Source organism: Athene cunicularia, assembly GCF_003259725.1.
Source record: "Athene cunicularia isolate RWA chromosome 11 unlocalized genomic scaffold, athCun1 chr11_part2, whole genome shotgun sequence".
NCBI lineage: Eukaryota > Metazoa > Chordata > Aves > Strigiformes > Strigidae > Athene > Athene cunicularia.
The window spans coordinates 130,486-148,216 of NW_020799114.1; the positions used below are offsets into that span (position 1 = coordinate 130,486).

At 45.4% G+C, this 17,731-nt stretch overlaps 1 protein-coding gene and 1 long non-coding RNA gene across 4 annotated transcripts in view; one reads left to right on the forward strand and one right to left on the reverse strand.

The window, feature by feature from the left end:
* Window positions 1-1,208: 1,208 nt before the first annotated feature.
* AP1G1 (adaptor related protein complex 1 subunit gamma 1) overlaps window positions 1,209-17,731 on the reverse strand; it is a 46,296-nt gene continuing 29,773 nt past the window's right edge. For 2 of the 3 annotated variants that reach the window (XM_026857088.1, XM_026857087.1), the window contains 12 exons: window positions 17,381-17,521; window positions 16,697-16,751; window positions 13,949-14,071; window positions 13,533-13,622; window positions 12,920-13,047; window positions 12,195-12,299; window positions 9,940-10,081; window positions 9,408-9,534; window positions 8,857-8,952; window positions 8,463-8,623; window positions 7,467-7,565; window positions 1,209-5,144 (listed from right to left, as the gene is read on the reverse strand). In XM_026857088.1, coding sequence (XP_026712889.1) covers window positions 5,043-5,144; window positions 7,467-7,565; window positions 8,463-8,623; window positions 8,857-8,952; window positions 9,408-9,534; window positions 9,940-10,081; window positions 12,195-12,299; window positions 12,920-13,047; window positions 13,533-13,622; window positions 13,949-14,071; window positions 16,697-16,751; window positions 17,381-17,521 — 1,369 coding nt within the window. In that variant the 3' untranslated portion in view covers window positions 1,209-5,042. The remainder of the gene's footprint in view (window positions 5,145-7,466; window positions 7,566-8,462; window positions 8,624-8,856; window positions 8,953-9,407; window positions 9,535-9,939; window positions 10,082-12,194; window positions 12,300-12,919; window positions 13,048-13,532; window positions 13,623-13,948; window positions 14,072-16,696; window positions 16,752-17,380; window positions 17,522-17,731) is intronic. The other variant, XM_026857090.1, reaches the window with a different exon arrangement.
* On the forward strand, window positions 15,086-16,455 carry LOC113484632. Its single transcript, XR_003399248.1, has 3 exons — window positions 15,086-15,099; window positions 15,156-15,161; window positions 15,301-16,455. It is a non-coding gene; the product is annotated as an uncharacterized LOC113484632 (long non-coding RNA).

The following is a 17,731-nucleotide window of genomic DNA, read 5'->3' on the forward strand; positions in this document are numbered from 1 at the left end:
GTGTTAGGGTCCAAAGCAAGCCAATTTCCTTATAAATTCTTCAAGCAATAAATGGGGAGATTTTCAGCTGCCTCAATGGCTATATCTGAGTGTCCATCTGTCCTCTTACAGTGTATTTAACTAAACTGACGAGCCCGGAGAGCCCCGCCGCTCCTGCGACGCGGAGTTGAGAGTTGAGTCCCGACGAGCTTTCCAAGTTCTCACCGTTGGTATTGCTTTATGGCACCGAACGTTTTGCGTTGTTACATGTTTCCTTTAAGCGTTGCCTGCCTTCCTGCGCTTCAGCCCCGCGCGAGGGGGCCCAGGACCCGCTGGCCCGGGCTCTGCGTGCTCCAGAACCGGGCCCGAGATGACTGACTGCTCGCTGCCACATAAACCAGCAGTTTCTGAACTGTCCAGAATCTGACGAGCTCTTCTATTTAAAAACCAAGGAACTGACAGACAACCCATCTCATCAGCAAGGTTAAACTGCTCCCCAGCATTTCGTATTAATTCATGTAATTAAACCAAGGCAATCACAGAAAAGGCCACCTAGTCCTTCACACTTCCAGACTACACACACAGGATGACAAGGCTTTAAATCACATTTTTGTTGCATTTTCTCTACAGAAATGCACGATTACAACGCATCTCTAGCTACAGCTTCATAGTTCTGTAACTACTTTGCTTCAAGAGAATTTCCATAAATGAAGGCCATATCAATACAGAGGAGATTGTGCTCTGCACATAGTTATGTGTTAGAAAACTCATGAGAAGTTATCTAATGTTACTGTGACTAGGAAACACAAAGAACCAGCTTCCAGCAGGCCCATGTGGTGGTTGCTTTAACGGACAATGAAATCACAGCAGTCCTTATCCCAGAGACACACGGAGCATGAAAGGGGCTTTTTAATCAGCAAGGGAATCAACCGAGGGCAGGCTGCAGACACCAGGGGGAAAAAAAAAAAAAAAAGTCCTGGTGTTCAGATCCCATTGCACCTTTCTAGCACCTGGACACACACTGCTGCAGTCAAGCTCTTTCAGGGTGGTAACTGCACATGACTCTTTTAAGTGTTTTCTAACTGTCTACTCATTTTGCTCCCCAAAATTTCCTGGAAAGCTTTTCAGATTCTGCCCTAATTATTTCACATCATCTGACCTTGTCTGTGGCCAAATGTTAAGAATCAGTAAATCATATCCCACTGTACCAGCAAAAAGCAACAAGGCAGTTTTAAATCATTGAATATTGACTCATTTTATTAGTCACTTCATAATTTGTTTCAACCAAAAGACAATACACACAGCAGAAGTCTAATGCATCCCATGTAAATGTTTACATCCGTTATGCTCCTCACTCACCTAAGACTCAGCATTTATTTAAATTTTTCACATCTCAAAAATAGGTCTGCAGAAGTCAGAATGCCACCAGGCTCCCTGCTCAAATGGCATGTTTTTATTTCAAATTTGGTTGGGTTTGTTGGGGTTCTGTTTCGGGCTTTTTTGTTTGGGAGTTTGGTTTTTTTTTTACCATACTGTCAAAGAGGTGGGATGGGGCTCTATGTAAAATGTAAATTACAACATCGGGAAAAAAGGAATATACAGGAGTAGAGTGAAAGTTCAGAGGGAAGCAGTCCAGTAGCTTCTTCCCTCACAGCCCCCAAGTAGAAAATGAACACATAGAAAGCGCACCAGCAGATCTAAAAAAAAAAAAAAAAAAAAAAAAAAAAAAAGCCATCTTTGCTGCTCCATCTTGCAGCTAGTACCAGCTTTGGGGAAGGCACCAAGTCACCTTTCCCAGCTGTTTCAGCATCTTCCGAGTTATTTATCCAAGGTACTGTACAGGTGGCAGCCCCCTCACTGCTATTGCTTCAAAAGGTTGTTCAAGGCCATATTTTGTCCCATCAAAACCTGGACAAAGTCGAATCTTGGGACCTTCCCATGTCTCCTCCCCCTTCAGGCCTATTATGGCCACTATTCTGTCATTTTTTGACTCAAAATACATTCACTTGAAAAAACAGACATTCAGTCTCTCCCAGCTCCAAAGTCTCCAATGCAGATATTAGTAAGATTAGCCATGAAGTCTGTATCTTGCTGCCTTTATAGTCCCTTTACACTGAAGCAAGGAAAACGTTGACCAGACCTGTAAGAACTGTTGCATTCAATTGGTGGAAAAAAAGACTCACCCTGTCCTCCGAGCGCCTCAGATGTGGACATGTGAGTACTCTCCAGTGAGAAGACAAAGCAGCAGCACAGAGCCTAAGAGATGCACCCAGGGGTCAAGGAGCAAGCAGTGGTATCTAGTATTGCAGATATGGGAACATGTGAAACCTGGCCGCCTTCTGACGGCGCGTGAGCGCCCCATCCCTTGGCGGGAAGGGAATGAGCTCCAAGGACAACAGGAATGTTCAGCTGCTACAGAGGAGAACTTCACAGCCAAGGGATGGCTTCAAGCAAAACGCATTGCAGGTATGTGCACTGCCTCCTTCAGCTTGACTCAGAAGAATATGACAAAGTGCCTATTTCCCAAGACACAAACACTGTGCAAGGGTGGCTGAAGGCGCCAAGAACATAGCAGGAATTCACCCTACAAACTTACCAACCAGACAGAGACCAACAACAAAACCCAGCTGCTCTAGGGGACAGAAAACAAGTGCCACAAGAGGGACAAGACAACCTGTTCCCAACTATACTGCAACAAACTGGCCGGGTGAGAGACCATTTAATTAATCCTCGCCATCTGGTCTCCTGCATCAGCGCTCTTTCTCAGCAAAACCAAACAGAGACTAAGGCGTGCCAGCTTCCAGCACAAGTGACCATCTACATTCTGTGCGGAGTTCAGGAACTAAGTCAAAGACTTTCCGTTAGCTCACTGGAGTCTAGATTCAACGTGCTCAGTCTTCAACACCGAGGAGCCTGAGCTAGTGGGGTAGTGAATAGTCACAACTGGTGAGAGCAACAAAGGTCAGCACCTACAAGACCACCTGCTTCATGATGCTTCTCGCTGAAGCACAGTGTCTCTCTCACCACCGACAGTCAGGGCATCACCCTGCCACAACCAGAATTACTTAAGGAAATCATACATCATTATTCTAGATTTTACCCCATGCTGATACCAGTTCCAGTAGAATAATAAAACTCTTTGCTAATTCAAAGGCCCAAACCTGCTTAATCAGTAAGGCAGCAAAAATGCCCTCCAAGAGAAACTAAACTTACTCCACTACAGAGATCAGCACTTAAGTGACGGTCAGTCCTACATTATATTACTTAATGCAGTTAAAACCAAAGCAGACTGAACAACCTTTAGTGGTCTCCTACTCCCAATTCAAGGGCAGAATAGGTCTTCAATTTTCCCTAAGTACACTGTGCACCACTCCTGCAATGTTTCTGGCAACGACTGGAGCCTAGTGTGAGCACTTTTGCAGACACAAAAAGCTGTGTCTAAGCTTCCCACCAGAACACTGAACGATCACTATCTGGAAAGCCCTAGAACAGAAATAAAGCAGACGTGCCATCTGTTTCTTTTGAGAAAGCACTGGGTTGGAAGCTGGAGTACCGTCAGCTTGCCAGCACACTCATGGATGAAGACCTAAGATATATCCTCCTCTCTTCCTCAACAAAGAGAGCTGAACATTTAAATAGTTTTGTTTCACCGTGCTTTATGTCCTGCGTGTAGTCTCCATGAGAACTCAGAGCTGTACCACCTTGACAGCTGCTCACACGAGGAAGCGTAACTGACCACAGCTTTCTGTACGCTTAGAATAGTACTGGGCCTCACAGCTTTGGATTCAAATACTCAAACGACTGGCTTCCATTCAAAAAACAGTTTAGTTACTTTCAGTCTGAACCTGAACTAGCACATTTCTCTGAAGGGGGAGCAAGGAGCAAACTACAAGGATCAATTAAGTAACAAAATGGGAAAAGGTCTCTTTAAACCGCATGGTCTTTATTTCAGTGCCAATATTACAGTTACAACACAAGTATCCCAGTCAGAAGTAACTCAAATGGAATCTAGGGGGTCTACAACAGGCTCTGGAAATTAAATTGGGGAGAAGGTCTGGAATAACTGGGAAGAGCAACTTTGCAGCATAGTCTCTGATTAGTCTCCCAGCAGGAACAGAATCCTTGCTCAAAGACTGATCTACAAAACTGAATGTTTTTCTACCCATAAACAACAACTAATGGGTTAAAAGGCTTTGAAACCATCTGTGGTAGAAAACCAGCTGCTCCTTGGATCTCTAAATCTCTCATACATCACCACACTTTCTGGGGAAGCTACAGAACACTGTGAATCTGCATGGCTGTAGCTATTGATGGAAAGAAAGAAAGAAAATTCAAGTGTAAGGTCTTCATTTCCAAGTACAGCACCAAAGCAATTTTATCAGCTCTCACCAGCACCTCTTTTCCTGCACTGCCCCAGGTTTGCAGATGAACTCCCAAGGCCTAACTTGCTCTTGGTATGTCTCACATAACTAAGAGGTGGGTGTATACAATAATGCACTGAATAGGCCATAAGAAGCCTCCAGCCCCTTCGGACATGGGGGATACAAGAAGAAAGAGGAAGGGCAGCCTGATGTTCCCCAAGTCCCCAGTCTGTGCCCCAGATGAAAGTGCCTGAAGGAATCCAGCTAGTAATGAATGACAACACGCCTTGCCCACCCCAGGGAAAAAAGACAGCAGAAAGAAGGGGCAGCTGTTCACTTGCTGCAGAGAGAAGAAAGTTTCCCTGCTAGAAATTCCAGACTTCTCTTCCAACCAGGCTGTGTTTCTTTGCAGGGGGGCAGGGGGGAGGGGAGAAGGGAATGTTGCTTCTGGCTGTGAATGCATGTGTGAGGGAGTGCACAGTAGCCTCCACAAGCCGCCAGCCTCATCAGCGGAGGAGAGGAGATTAGTCTTAACAGATATGCTTCAAAGTCAGCAATCACTTCAGGAAAATTCCTCCTCATCAGCAGGTCTCATCTGTTCCCCGTGCCCATGGTGCAGTTTGGGGGATTGCCAAGGATCACAACCTTCTTCCCAGAGTTCTTTTGATTGGGTGGGGTGAGAATAAGAATGGTGCCAGAGCCTCACTGCCAAGACTGAGGGGGGAAGTTGTTGACTTCTGCTAGATCCTGCATTGCTGAGCCCTTGTGATTATATGTCAACTTGATCCGCATACGTAGTTGTTGCTACAAGAGAAAAGAGGGGAAAAAAAACAAACACAAAACAAATTCAGGTCTTCATTACAGCTCAGCGAATCCCGCCCCATCCAGCTCCCCTCCCTTAGCCCATGAATACAGAACACGGACCCTTCCTGACCACAGGAGCAGGGCGTGCAGGGTAAGCTGTGACACTGCAGATCAGCGCTTAGCCTGGCAGGACACGGACTGGTCACTCTAGTTCTCAGATCAGGTACGAGCTCTTAGAACAGCCACAGCACAGCTTCTACCCACATCCCTCTGCACTGGCCCTGATATCACAAGCACTCAAGTTCTTAAATACAAAAATAACTGTCTTAAAACGCCAGTTAACAATGGAAGAAAGCAGAAGGCAGATCTGGACTCTGCTGCTCTGCACTTGGGCTCGCAGGGGGAGGTGTCGTCTCCCACACCTGCTCTTCACCCCAGGCAGTGGTGTGGAAACGTCAAGCCTTGCATAGCTCAGTAGCACTGTGAAGGAAATGGCCTAAGAAAGACTGGAAACTGGGTCTCTAGGAACATTTCCTCCTGCTGTAAGCGATGGAATAGCTCAGAAGTTGTTTTACACTGTCATCTGGCTTCCATCCAGCTACTAGGTGGCCCTTAGTAACAGCTAGAGCACAGCATGCTCCAAGTTAGGTTCCTTATTCTCCTCACTCTCAAAAAATCTTGTTTCCCAAAAAAGCTAAAAGGAAAAGGCAAAAAGTTGGCTATTTCTGGCTCTCTTGCCATACCTACAGGGAAATATGCAAAAGGGATAGTCAAGGGAGGAAAGGAGGACAATGACTGCTCCAACCAGCCTCACTAGTAGATCAACATAATGGGTGTCATTTTTGATATTGGTTTGTTGGTGGTGTTTTGGGAAACTGTCCATCAGCTTCAATCCAGCATTATGACAGCCCATGTCCAGGTGAACAGACTTTTTTACAACACTAACAAGACAAACAGCTACCTCCTAAGTAGCAAGGTTGTTCCAAGGTTGCCTCCCTCAGAGAATTCCAGGGAACTACACTATCTCACAGACAGGGCTCTTGCAAAGCGGAACTGTCAGGCAGTAGCAGTTTAAAGGACAGCAAGGGATGCATAGATGCCTGAGGTGGAAGAGTGAGAAAAGAGTGGGCAGGAGAAGAGGGTAGTAAAATACTATTTTGCACCCCTGTATTCTGAAGTGTTCTAGGAGTTCTGGTGTTCCAACAAGAAAGGATCCCACTATCTAGGTCTATTTCACCTGTGGGTCCCATCCGAGGTGGATATATTGCAACTTCTGGCACCTTACAGGAAAACTCCTGAACCCTCCCAAGCTGAGAATGTAACTTTCAAGGTGAAATATATCAGATGTATACAAGAGAATAATCAGTCTTGCGCCTTAATGATGGCAGAGGGAGCACACTACACTGAGATAAGGGGAGATGCATGGAAACCACAAAAATGATGCACTAGAAGACAGCCATTCTGTGAAATCCTGGGATGAAATTTGAGAATTTTTCTAATTTGCGCATCAGTCTGGCAGCAACACTTAACACCTAGAGCAATAAGTAAAGGTTAATCTATGAAAAACTTAAAGACATTTTAAGTTCTTAAAGATGGTTAAGATCTTAAGGGTGTCCCACAAAGGAAGAAATTTTGGTTTTCTCTCTGATGCCATCTGAATACTTGCAAAGCCTCTTAAGGAGGCCATGTGGGCCACACCTCTCCCTCCCCTCAAGTCTGCTGTATCCCAGTCTCGAAGCCTGTCTCTGAAGGCTGTAAAACAAATGGAATTTAAATCACATCTAAAGGTTCTTTCCATCAACTGTTTAAAACTACACTCATCACATTAAAAACACCACTTGAGAAAACAGATAATTTTGTTAAGATTATGGATCAAGCCATTTTTTGTGTTACAAACATTTCAAGTAATGGTGCTGCAGATAGCAAGAATGAACGTTGAATGTATTTATATGGGAAGATGCTTGCCTCTCAAGACATCACTTTTACAATGCATATACACAACAGGTTGAGCTCCTCTAGAAAGGCCATCCAAAAACTTGTTTAACCACCATTCCAATGAAAAACCATTCATGAATTCAAGAGGGTAACAAAGCTACAAATCTGTTTTAGCAGTATAACCAAATAGAAGGCCAAACCTCTACCCAGGACCTCCTGTCTTTTTCGTAACTTTTTCCTAACTCTAAACAAAATGACTGTCATTAAAAACACATAATTCGCTACCATCACTGTCTGTGTCTCATCTGAGATGCATCCCTCACCGATTGCCGCTAAATCCATGATTCCAAGACAGTATCTTTAATAACTGTTCTTGGAATCACTCACCTTTTGTGGGTTCAGGACTTTAATGACCTGTGTGATGGTCCCCGAGTTAAATGCAGGGATGACACTGCTGCTGGGAGACAGGAGCTGCAGCTGGAATGTCTGAAGAAAGGATGAAAACAATTTGATGCTTAATCAAGTAAAAACAAAGTGTTTTGTTCGCACCAAGATACAGCAACGAAAACTAAGAGTCAGTTCCTGGCCCTGAAATTATATAATAAGTTCTTCAATTCCCTGTCCGTAGAGAACAAAATATCCACCGGCCCTCCTGCTTTCTACACAGGTGAGAACCAGGCAGCACAAACACTAAGGGGTGAGGGCTCACTGTAGTTTACCAAGGTCAGCAGCGATGCCTTGTTTCAAGTGTCAGACACAGAGGAACAGTCAAGACTGCTCAGCACACCTGTTACTTCAGGAGGCCCATTCTTTCCCCAATTCCTTCCTATGGCAGGTATGAAACCTATCCGAATTAAAGTTGGAGCATGACTAATTCCTAGAAGTGAAACTTCTAGAAGCGAATGTATTTTCCCAAACTTGAAGAACATTCCAACCACACCCTGCTTAAACAGTCTGCTCTACTACAAACCAGGCACTACCTGTCTGCCATATTTTGTGCTTTTTCATGTATTCATAGCTGCAAAGAGCATGGTATATTTCTTAGAAACTAAGAATAAAGGGAAAGATTAGTAACAACTTTATTTTTTGACCCAACATTTTTCTGCATATGGTTTAGCAACTTTCCTAGGAAGTGGTGATTTTGAAACAAGATTTTGTCCAAGCAGAAGTAGTCCAGTCTGATAGGAAGCAGTGTTCTATTGCATTTATAACATTTACTTTCAGACTGGAAAGAGGTGACCAAACTGAGCACTAAAAGAACCTATGAACATCTCTTAGCCTTGTTTCCCATGCTGCAAGTTTCTGTCTGCATGAAAGCACTGATCAGGAAGTATGTGTAGCTGGCCCTCAACCTATCACTGTAGCTGCCCTCCATGGCTCTACCTTTGGTACTGCAGCTTGGAAAACAAAATCTGTCATATCCAGCTCTGTGCTGTTGGAGGCCTGTATCGTGATTACAGTGACACTGGGGTTGGTGTTTGACCTCTCAAAGGTGAAGTCAATCTTCAGCCCATTCTTGTTGTATGCAGTAATTGAGGGGATTCCTGTAGAAAACAAAAAAGCAGGAGACCTACAGGATCTGGAGATCATTCAACATTATAGCACACATTTACTTTACCCCAGACATTAACTCTTCTGAAGAATAAACACATCCCCTTCTGCTCCAGTGCCTGTGCCACACTTCATTTCCAAATCCCCCCCTCTTTTTATTACCCCTTGTTTCCTCTTTTAGTTGGGTGCTGTGGCACCTCAGGCTAGGGATTTACATGTCCCTAACCTGCAGCAATACCATTGAAGAGAGGCTGTGGTGGAAGTCCATCAAGCAGGAACGAAGGCTGTGCTATCTGGGGTGCAGGGGCAGATACTGGAGAACCTACAAGAAATGTTGAAGGATTATTACTTTGCTGTCATAAAAATAAGAGTAATTACTCCTTCTCCAAAGATCAACTGCTGCATATCCTATTTCCTTACATGAAGCTCTACAAATCATCTGTGTTGTTATCCTCCCCTTCTCTGCTTTCACTAACTAACAAGGACTGGCTCCTCTTGAGCTAGGAAGCATTCAAATTGAATGAATTCCTCACATCTCCCAGTGTTCTCTGGAAAGGCTCACAGCATTCCCAGGTTGCAGTGTGAAAAGGCTCAAGTCTCAACAGCTAATCATGCAGAACCAGCCTGCAACTTCATTCCCTGACTCCCACCTGCATGCTAATGTGGGTCTTGGTAGGAATACGTGTGAAGGCCAAGACTTGAAAGTGAAGAACTAGCCAGCCCTCATCCCACCCCAGGACTGAGAATGCAGACTTTGAAGAGAAGCAGCCTGCTCACCTGTTAGGTTGAGGTCTCCCAGGAGGTCCAGGAGCTCTCCACCAGCAGAGGCTGGCTTGCTTGTAGGTGCAGTGGGGATTACAGGTGTTATATCACTTCCCCCCAACAAGTCCAACAAATCATTTGCCTAATGAAAGAGTGGATGTGGTCATTATTCAACTCCCTGCTACCTTCCCCTGCAAACCTAACGGATTCTACTTGCTCTCAACAGAGCTGGCCAGAGAGGTGCTTAGTTTGGCTACAGTCCCACACCCCAGGAGAGATCCTGGGACCACAGAAAGAAGGATGGAGGTCGCACACACTGAGACTTTTTGAGGACATGTGTCTTTACCCCACCTTGCTCTTGCACTCCCCCAGTGACCTCTCCCACACAGCCAACCTTGACACTACAGGCACCAGAGCGGTGATGCAATCATCACCAGGCCAGAACTAGCAGAGAGGGGGAGGGAGATGGTCTCAGCTTACTGTTGGCAGGGGCTAGTAGTGTGGTCTGACAGGCAGCGGAAACTTATCCTGGATCAGGTTCCATTACCTGGCTAGCAGGCTGCAATCCAGAGGGTGGAGGTTTGGTTTCCAGTACCGCTGGCTCTGTCTCTCCGTTGGTCTGTACAATCTCAGTGGGGCCATTTGTGGTGGCTTTCTCCATTACTGGCATTCTCTCCAGCAGGGCTGGCCTGAAAGAAGCTGACATAGTTACACTGTGCCATCTTCCTGGATCCCAATCCAAATACTCAGACATTCAGATGATTTACACAGGGCAACCTGCCTTTTCCTTTCAGCTCCAACGCAGGGGAACTGTAAGACTGCATGACAGCCCGAGGAGGTCAGTCACAATCCCTGGCACTCTAGGCCAGAATAAACACATTAGTTGACAGCTGAAAGCCAAACAAGCCCTCCTGCCTCCTTTTTCCCCCTAGGACTTGACAAAGTTTCCACTGGGACTAAGATAACAAATCCGAGGCAAAGATTAAATAATTGAGCAATGGTGGATTAACTGCAGACCCAGGTCACCTGACTGCTCTGTTCCATAAGCAGCTGAGTCAGAGTCAGCCCATCTGACTTCTCCTCGCAGAAGGGTTAACCACTTAGGTGACTAAGTTGGAAAAGCAAATTGCCATGCTCTCATTTAGCCAAATTAAGTTTCCAAAGAGATTAAGTTCAGCCCTTGGGAGTACTCTCCTGAAATGATACAGAGACTGAAGAGGTGCCACAGGATCCAGAATCTTGACATCAAGCCAAAAAACTAAGAAAACCTGCAGAGGGAGAACTAGTCTGCAATACAAGAAAGGCCATTACCCTTGCAGATCATGCCACAAAGCGCTGCATGGACTAGCAGTACGCCACATTGCCTACACATCTTTTGGGCTGAAAAAGTGCTCCAGTGCCAATAAACCCAACAATGGGCCACATTTTTGACCATGAACAAAGTCCTAATGAGCAGAAACTATTAAACACTGACCTTTACACTGTAATGAACATCAGAATATACTGGGAGAAAAAACACAGATGCTTTCTTGTAAAACTAAATGAAGTTCACAGAAGTTTTTCTGAAGAGCAACACTTCCCAAAACTGTGAATAGTGTACACTGCCATCTGACCAAAAGCCAGCTGATTGCCAGACAATGTTGTCTGCAATGGTCAGCTCTGATCAAAAGCCTCAAGCCAGATTTTTCTCAACTCATTCATAAGACCATGTGAAGCCCTAAGCAGCTCACATGCCCTAGCTCGTTTTTTAACGTAACTTCTCCAGGAACTGAGTTGCTACATAGATCCCACAAGAGGGGAGAAAAGAGGAAATCACATGGATGTTGTATCCTACATGTAGTGAATAGGATGGTATCTAGGGAAAAAAAGTGATTGTGAAGAGCCTTAGAAACAAGGTTTGGAGGCCCCTAAAAACATAGGCAGTATTTAGTCCAGTGGCATCCATTTGCTCCGTCCTCTCATCTAGACCCTAAAATGGATGTTCCTCCATCCAATGGATTCTTATGGAAAGTTTCAAGGGTGAAGTTAATTCCAAGAAGACCTCCTCCAATCTTTTTATCCTCACTGAAGAGAATCCATGGTGCTCCTATGTATCAACAATTAACTACTGTACATAGATTAATAACTATTCGGCAAAGAATTACAGCTTTAATTATTGCAACAAAGTGGGGGTTAACTTTCTCATTAAAGAAACAATCACTTGAGCAAAGCAAAGATGAATGGGGACTCCTCAATGATAAGGTGTAAGGAGGTTAACATGCTCATGATTTGTAAAATAGAGATGCTGAGTGGTGCAGTGAAACAGTATGCCTTTGCATGCACAATTGGAGATTTTAAACAGATACTACAGGAATATATGGTAAATTAAAAAGATGTTCTGAAAAACTGAAGAGTATTAACAGTTGGAAGAATTACCTTGAGTTCAGAGCACAGCTTAGGATGACGGGTCAGTGGATCTCTGCATGTTTATTCTAAAGACATTTTTAAATCAGTTTGAACCTAATGACCGTGGAAATGCTGGCATGGTAAAAGCTACCTGCAGATCCTTACTCAGCTATCAAATTTAAGATTCAACACCTAGAAGTAAAAATTAGTCAACTTCAAGCTCAAAGCAGGGCAAATGTTTTAGCAGAGAAAGTCTTAAAACACTCACTAGCCTCACAGATGGGGAAGGGATTCTAATTACTCTGTATTCCTACCAAAATCACCAGACAAAGCTCTCAAAGCACAAAGTGTGGTACACAGGAGACCAGAATAGATTATAATGATCCTTTTCAAACACCAAAACTCATCAGCACTCACCTCATGTGATCATATTTCTTGAAAAGTGCATTATATTCCACTGCCCTCTGCTGTAGCTCCACATCAATGCTGCTGCCATAAATGGAAACTACCTTCTTAATGCGACTGTGCAGGGCAGGGGGGAAACAAAAAAACAAAACCAAACCATGGAATTAGCAGCAATAAGCAAGGGATTAGCATGTGTCATCCGGAAGACACTACCTGGCCTCTGCTCAACAAGTGTCCTGGGTAACTCATTTAAAAGAGCAGTCACCACTGTTTCCTGGAGTGTCTGTGCAACACTCATTTCTGAACTGTCCCTTCACAACAGCGTCAGCAGGTGATTAACACCCCACCACCCCCACAGCATTAGGAAGCTCAACTACCCACACCAAGAAGCCATCGGTAGGAATCAAGGCTATTTTTCTCTCCATCATCCAAAGGAGACACTGGAAAGAACAGTCCACTGGAAGTAAGGCATTATCCTCCCCACTGAGGATTTTTCAAGCAACAGCAACGTGGATTAAGTCCCTACACAGTAGCAGACACCCACAGAGAAAAAAGTATAAAGCAGTGAAGTCTTCTACCCTGCAAGCAAAGGGGGGCTGTAAAAGCCAACAAATAACAAGGTGACTCTTGTAAACCACAGAAGCAGAACATGTCCAAGGAAAACTTCTACTAAAGACAACTGACATCAGTGTATTTGCAGCAAAGTCCTGTGTGATACAACATCAATAAGAACTCACTTGACAGTGCAGGTGAACCTTGTGGAAAGCTTCATGATGGCAGTGAGAGCATAGCCTCGTGTAACAGATGCAGACATATTAGATATCAGGACACTCTCTAAAATATCAAGAACTTCATCCTCCGTTACCTGAAAAGGTACCGAAAGGTTAGGCTGAGACAGAGATGAGCTTTGCAGCAAGCCTTCCAGGACATACTGTAAAAACCTCTCTTGCTTAATGGCCCTGTCATACCTTCGCTGCAACTCCGTGAGCCTGCAGCATTATGTTCAGAGTGCAAGACAGAAACATCTAGCTAGAGATCCCGATACTAGTTTTAAGATACAGTTCCTGCTCCACACATTGAAGAGCAGGTTTATCATCAAAACACACAGCTAAGACCCTAGCAGATACTCTGCAAGCTGGAGCACTGAAACCAGCCTGCTCCGCCAACTGTGGCTGCCCTCCTCACAGCGAGTGTTTATGCAGCCCGTGCCTGCAGCGTGGGAAGGACACTCCCGCTCAGGGTCTGTCACCATCATGGACATTAGTGCTAAGGAACCGCCGCGCTCCCCTTACATCAAGCAGCTCCAGCCTCAGCCAGGTAGGTACACAGTTGTTCTTTCCCAAGCTATACCTGTATTGGTTCCTCCTCTTCACACTGACCAGACACCAAAAGATCTCCATACTCTCCTATGCACCAAGAGGCCACTTGCACCAGGGGCTGCTGTTAGAAGAAAAATCAGATGCCTCAGAGATAAATGAATGCCTGCATAACAAATTAAACCCTCACCATTTCCCTGAGCAAGCTTAGCCCTCCTTTCAGCCAAGGAAGTTCTCCACGGCAGAAGAAAAAGGAATATTTAATTTGATCAAGAATTCTGTAAGAGAATTAGACACAATAAAAAGAACAAGAACTTACAGAAGACATGCCTCCTCTGCACTCTGTCCCTTGGAGCTAGACAGTCTGATGTTGCCTTACCTTGAGATGCTTAGTAAACATGCTTATTGCAGTACAACAAGGAAACTGAAGCTGGCCACATCTGGTATTACCTGAGAGTAATCACCAAGGATGGCTTTGTAGAGTCTCTGCACAGTGTAGGCATGCATCTCCACACTATTAGTTATTAGCTGAATCAGATTGGGAACAGCATCATCACGAACATAACTTCCTGCCTGCAAGAACAATTGTTGTTAGGTTTCACTAACCAACTTCTCAGGAACACCCAGCATCTGCCTATATCCTTCACAAAGCCACCTGATGTGCACGGAAATAAAAATCAACCTCCTCACCCCAAGCGCTGCACGGCTGACTTTGAGCAGGCTCGGATGGGCCGAACTACTGGACAGCTCACTTTCCCAATTAACTCAACGATACCCAGAGAAATCCATGCTATAGATATCCTGAAATTGTCAAGAGGATAGAATGAGGATCCTGTGCTATGGAAGGAACAAAAAGCAACAGAAAACTCCTCTGTTAAATGGAAGGCTTTAAGTCAAAGACACCCTGGGGGCAGAACAGAGTTTCTTGAGTCACTTGCTCAGAGCCAGACTCTATGCCAAATAAGCACAGGACCCAGGAACTTGCCTGCACATCACTCTCTGGTCAGAGGATGGGAACACGGAACTCGGAGCAAAAAGCCCACTTTCAGGCCAGGAAAGTGTGTGGGACAGTGCACAATCACACAGCTTTGGCACAGAAGGGAAAATGTATACTGTTCAAAACCTGTCCTGTTTAGGCACTCCTCTGGCACTAGAGCAGAGCATGCAAAAAGAAGAAATTAAGTGAGGCCAATTAGGTCAACTAAGTGAGAACCCAGCTAGCCAAAGGCGGCTGTATTGGGTTTGTGTGGCCAGGTTTTGGTAGCAGGGGGCTTGCAGGGGTGGCTTCTGTGAGAAGCTGCCAGAACCTTCCCCTGTCTACACCAGAGCCAACTCCAGAGGGACTCGGTGCCGGCCAAGGCCGAGCATCACCCGCGGTGGGGGCGCCTCTGGGATAATGTATTTAAGGAGGGGAAACAAATGCTGGGCAACAGCAAGCGCAGCAGGAGAGAGGAGCGAAGGCACGTGAGAGAAACAACTCTGCAGCCACCCAGGGCAGCGGAGGAGGAGGAGAGGAGGTGCTCTGGGCACCGAGCAGAGGTTCCCCACAGCCCCTGGGGAGGCAGCTGTGCCCTGACCCAGGGAGGGCACCGGGGGAGCAGGTTCCACCCGCATCCCAGGGGGACCCCATGCTGGAGCAGGGGGAATGTGCCCGAAGGAGCCCGTGACCCCGCGGGAAGCCCGTGCTGGAGCAGGCTCCTGGCAGAGCTGCGGCCCCATGCAGAGGAGCCCAGGCTGGAGCAGGTTTGCTGGTGGGACTGGTGACCCCGTGGGGGACCCACGCTGGGGCAGCTGGGGAAGAGCTGGAGTCCGTGGGAGGGACCCAGTGGGAGAAGTTCGTAGAGGACTGTCTCCCGTGGGAGGGAGCCCAGGCTGGAGCCGGGGAGGAGCGTGAGGAGTCCTGCCTCGAGGAGGAAGGAGCAGCAGAAAAAGGGGTGATGGACTGAGCGCACCCCCATCCCTGCCCCGCTGCAGGGGAGGAGGGAGAGAACTTGGGAGTGAAGCTGAGCCCGAGAAGAAGGGAGGGGTGGGGGAAAAGTGTTTCAAAATTGAGCTTTTATTTCTCGTTATCCTCCTCTGATTTGACTGGTAATAAATTGATTTCCCCAAGTCGAGTCTGTTTTGCCTGCGATGGTGGCTGGTGAATGATCTCTCCCTGTCCTCATCTCCACTCACCAGCCTTTGGTGGCATTTTTCTGCCTCTGCCCAGCTGAGGAGGGCAGTGACAGAGCAGCTCTGGGGGCACTCAGCGTCCAGCAAGGGTCAGCACACCACAATGACTGATGCTGTCTTCCTGTGTTAGTTCTCGTAAGTCTCATAAACTGAAAATGATGTTTATCTGTAAGAGTCTGCAGTAAGCAGTCTCATGAATACAACTTTATAAATGGTTTCTCTAGCAGCCAAGAGGAGGAACTTACTTTTTATTAAAGGAAGTAATCTGAGAGCAATTCTCACAGCCAACCTTCTAATGGAAATCAATTCTCAGTTCAGACAATTCCACTTTTCTCTGTTTCAGGGTGGCAAAATAACACACAAGCCAGACTCGCTTCTTGATGAACTTCTCAAATTTGAACACTCATACTGATAAAATAAATCTCTTCTCACTCCTTTGTCTCAGGGAACACACTGCCTACCCAAGTTATCAAGATCTCTTCCCTCGTTTGCCAAAATGCTACTCCAGTTCCAACTCAGCTGTGACGTTTATAAAGAAATTCATGTAGGTAAAGAGTAATAATTAAACCCAAGGAAGAGGAACTAGAAGGCTGTTGATATAGTTTCACTAAAAAGCTTTGATAATCTCAACTTGGAATAATTCCAAGAAATGGTTTCAGCCCCTTTCTCCTTGCAAGTCACTTAAGGCTGTGCTCACTCTCCCCTGAGAGCACTGAATATTGCAACCACAGGCAGCACAAGAGCTGTCCCAACCTAGAATCTAATGTGATTACACATCAAAAAACTTGCTATACCCTACATTCTTGTGCATTTCTGATGTCATACATTTCTAAAAGCACACTCAGTCATATTTACTGAGTTTACATATTTCTGACTGGCTGCCTTGGGTCACTACATGGAAGTACACTTCCTCTGTAGCATTTGTTATCTGCCTTTATAGCCATCTCCAACTCGATGATGAGTGACTTCCTACAGAATTAAGAAAAAAAATTTACAGTCAGATACAAGAGAGGAAATTTTACTTACGGTTGTTAAGACTCTCATAATTGTGTCTATGTGCCAGCGTTTGGAAGGAGCATATCTGACAAAATTAAGAAAACAAGTTAGGGCACTAACTGCTAGCCTTCACACCAGCAAGAAACCATCATCATCAGAACCTCCCCATTCAGTTACTCCCTGGCCTGTGGCCTTCTGAGGGGACGGACACACCAACAAAACACCACACACCTTCTTTGATTTTTTGGTATTAATGCTGACATTGGAAAGCTGAATGAATATACAAGTTTGCATAAGCTAGCACAGCCATACCCTGCATATACAATACTCCAAAGTCAGGCTGTTGATCACAACGGCTCAACAGTAATGAGATCATCTCACCTGTACAACTAACCAGAGAGAGTCTGTGTGTGTGCATGGGGGCAGGATGTCAACACAACACCTGTTCCAAAGAGCAGCAGGAATCAATATCCTTGACTGGTTTAGTGATATGAGGACTATCCATATGGGACACACTAGTGTGTCCCAAGGCATTACTGTCTCCTGTTCTTCAGAGTGAATTAAAACTGCCAAACTACACACAGATCAGTAAATGGAGAAGAGATGATCAATATATTCCCCCTTGCAGGGTGAGGAAGGAGAGGAACACCACACAAAATTTTCATATTTCTCAGGATGTACAAAAAATTAATAGCAAGTAAATTGACTCCATACTTTTCAGCTGCAAGAAATATTCCAGATGCACAGTCTGCCTTGAACTCTGGTTCACAGGAATCTAGGAAATACAGCAACTCCTTCATCATTCCACGGACATTGTTCCCATTAACAAGAGCAAAACTCAGTTCCATTGCACGCCTAGGGTGAGAGACAGAAAACCAATAAAGTATCTTCACCTAGTACAGTAAAAAAAACAAAATTCCAAAGTCCAGCTACTCAAATATACTTACCTTTTAATTAAGAGCACATTTATTAGTCCTGTGAGAACAGCCTTCCACATTAAATGTACCAGTATTTTCCGGTTCATGGGCAGACAATAAACCTCCCTGCCCCCCCCCCCCCCCCCCC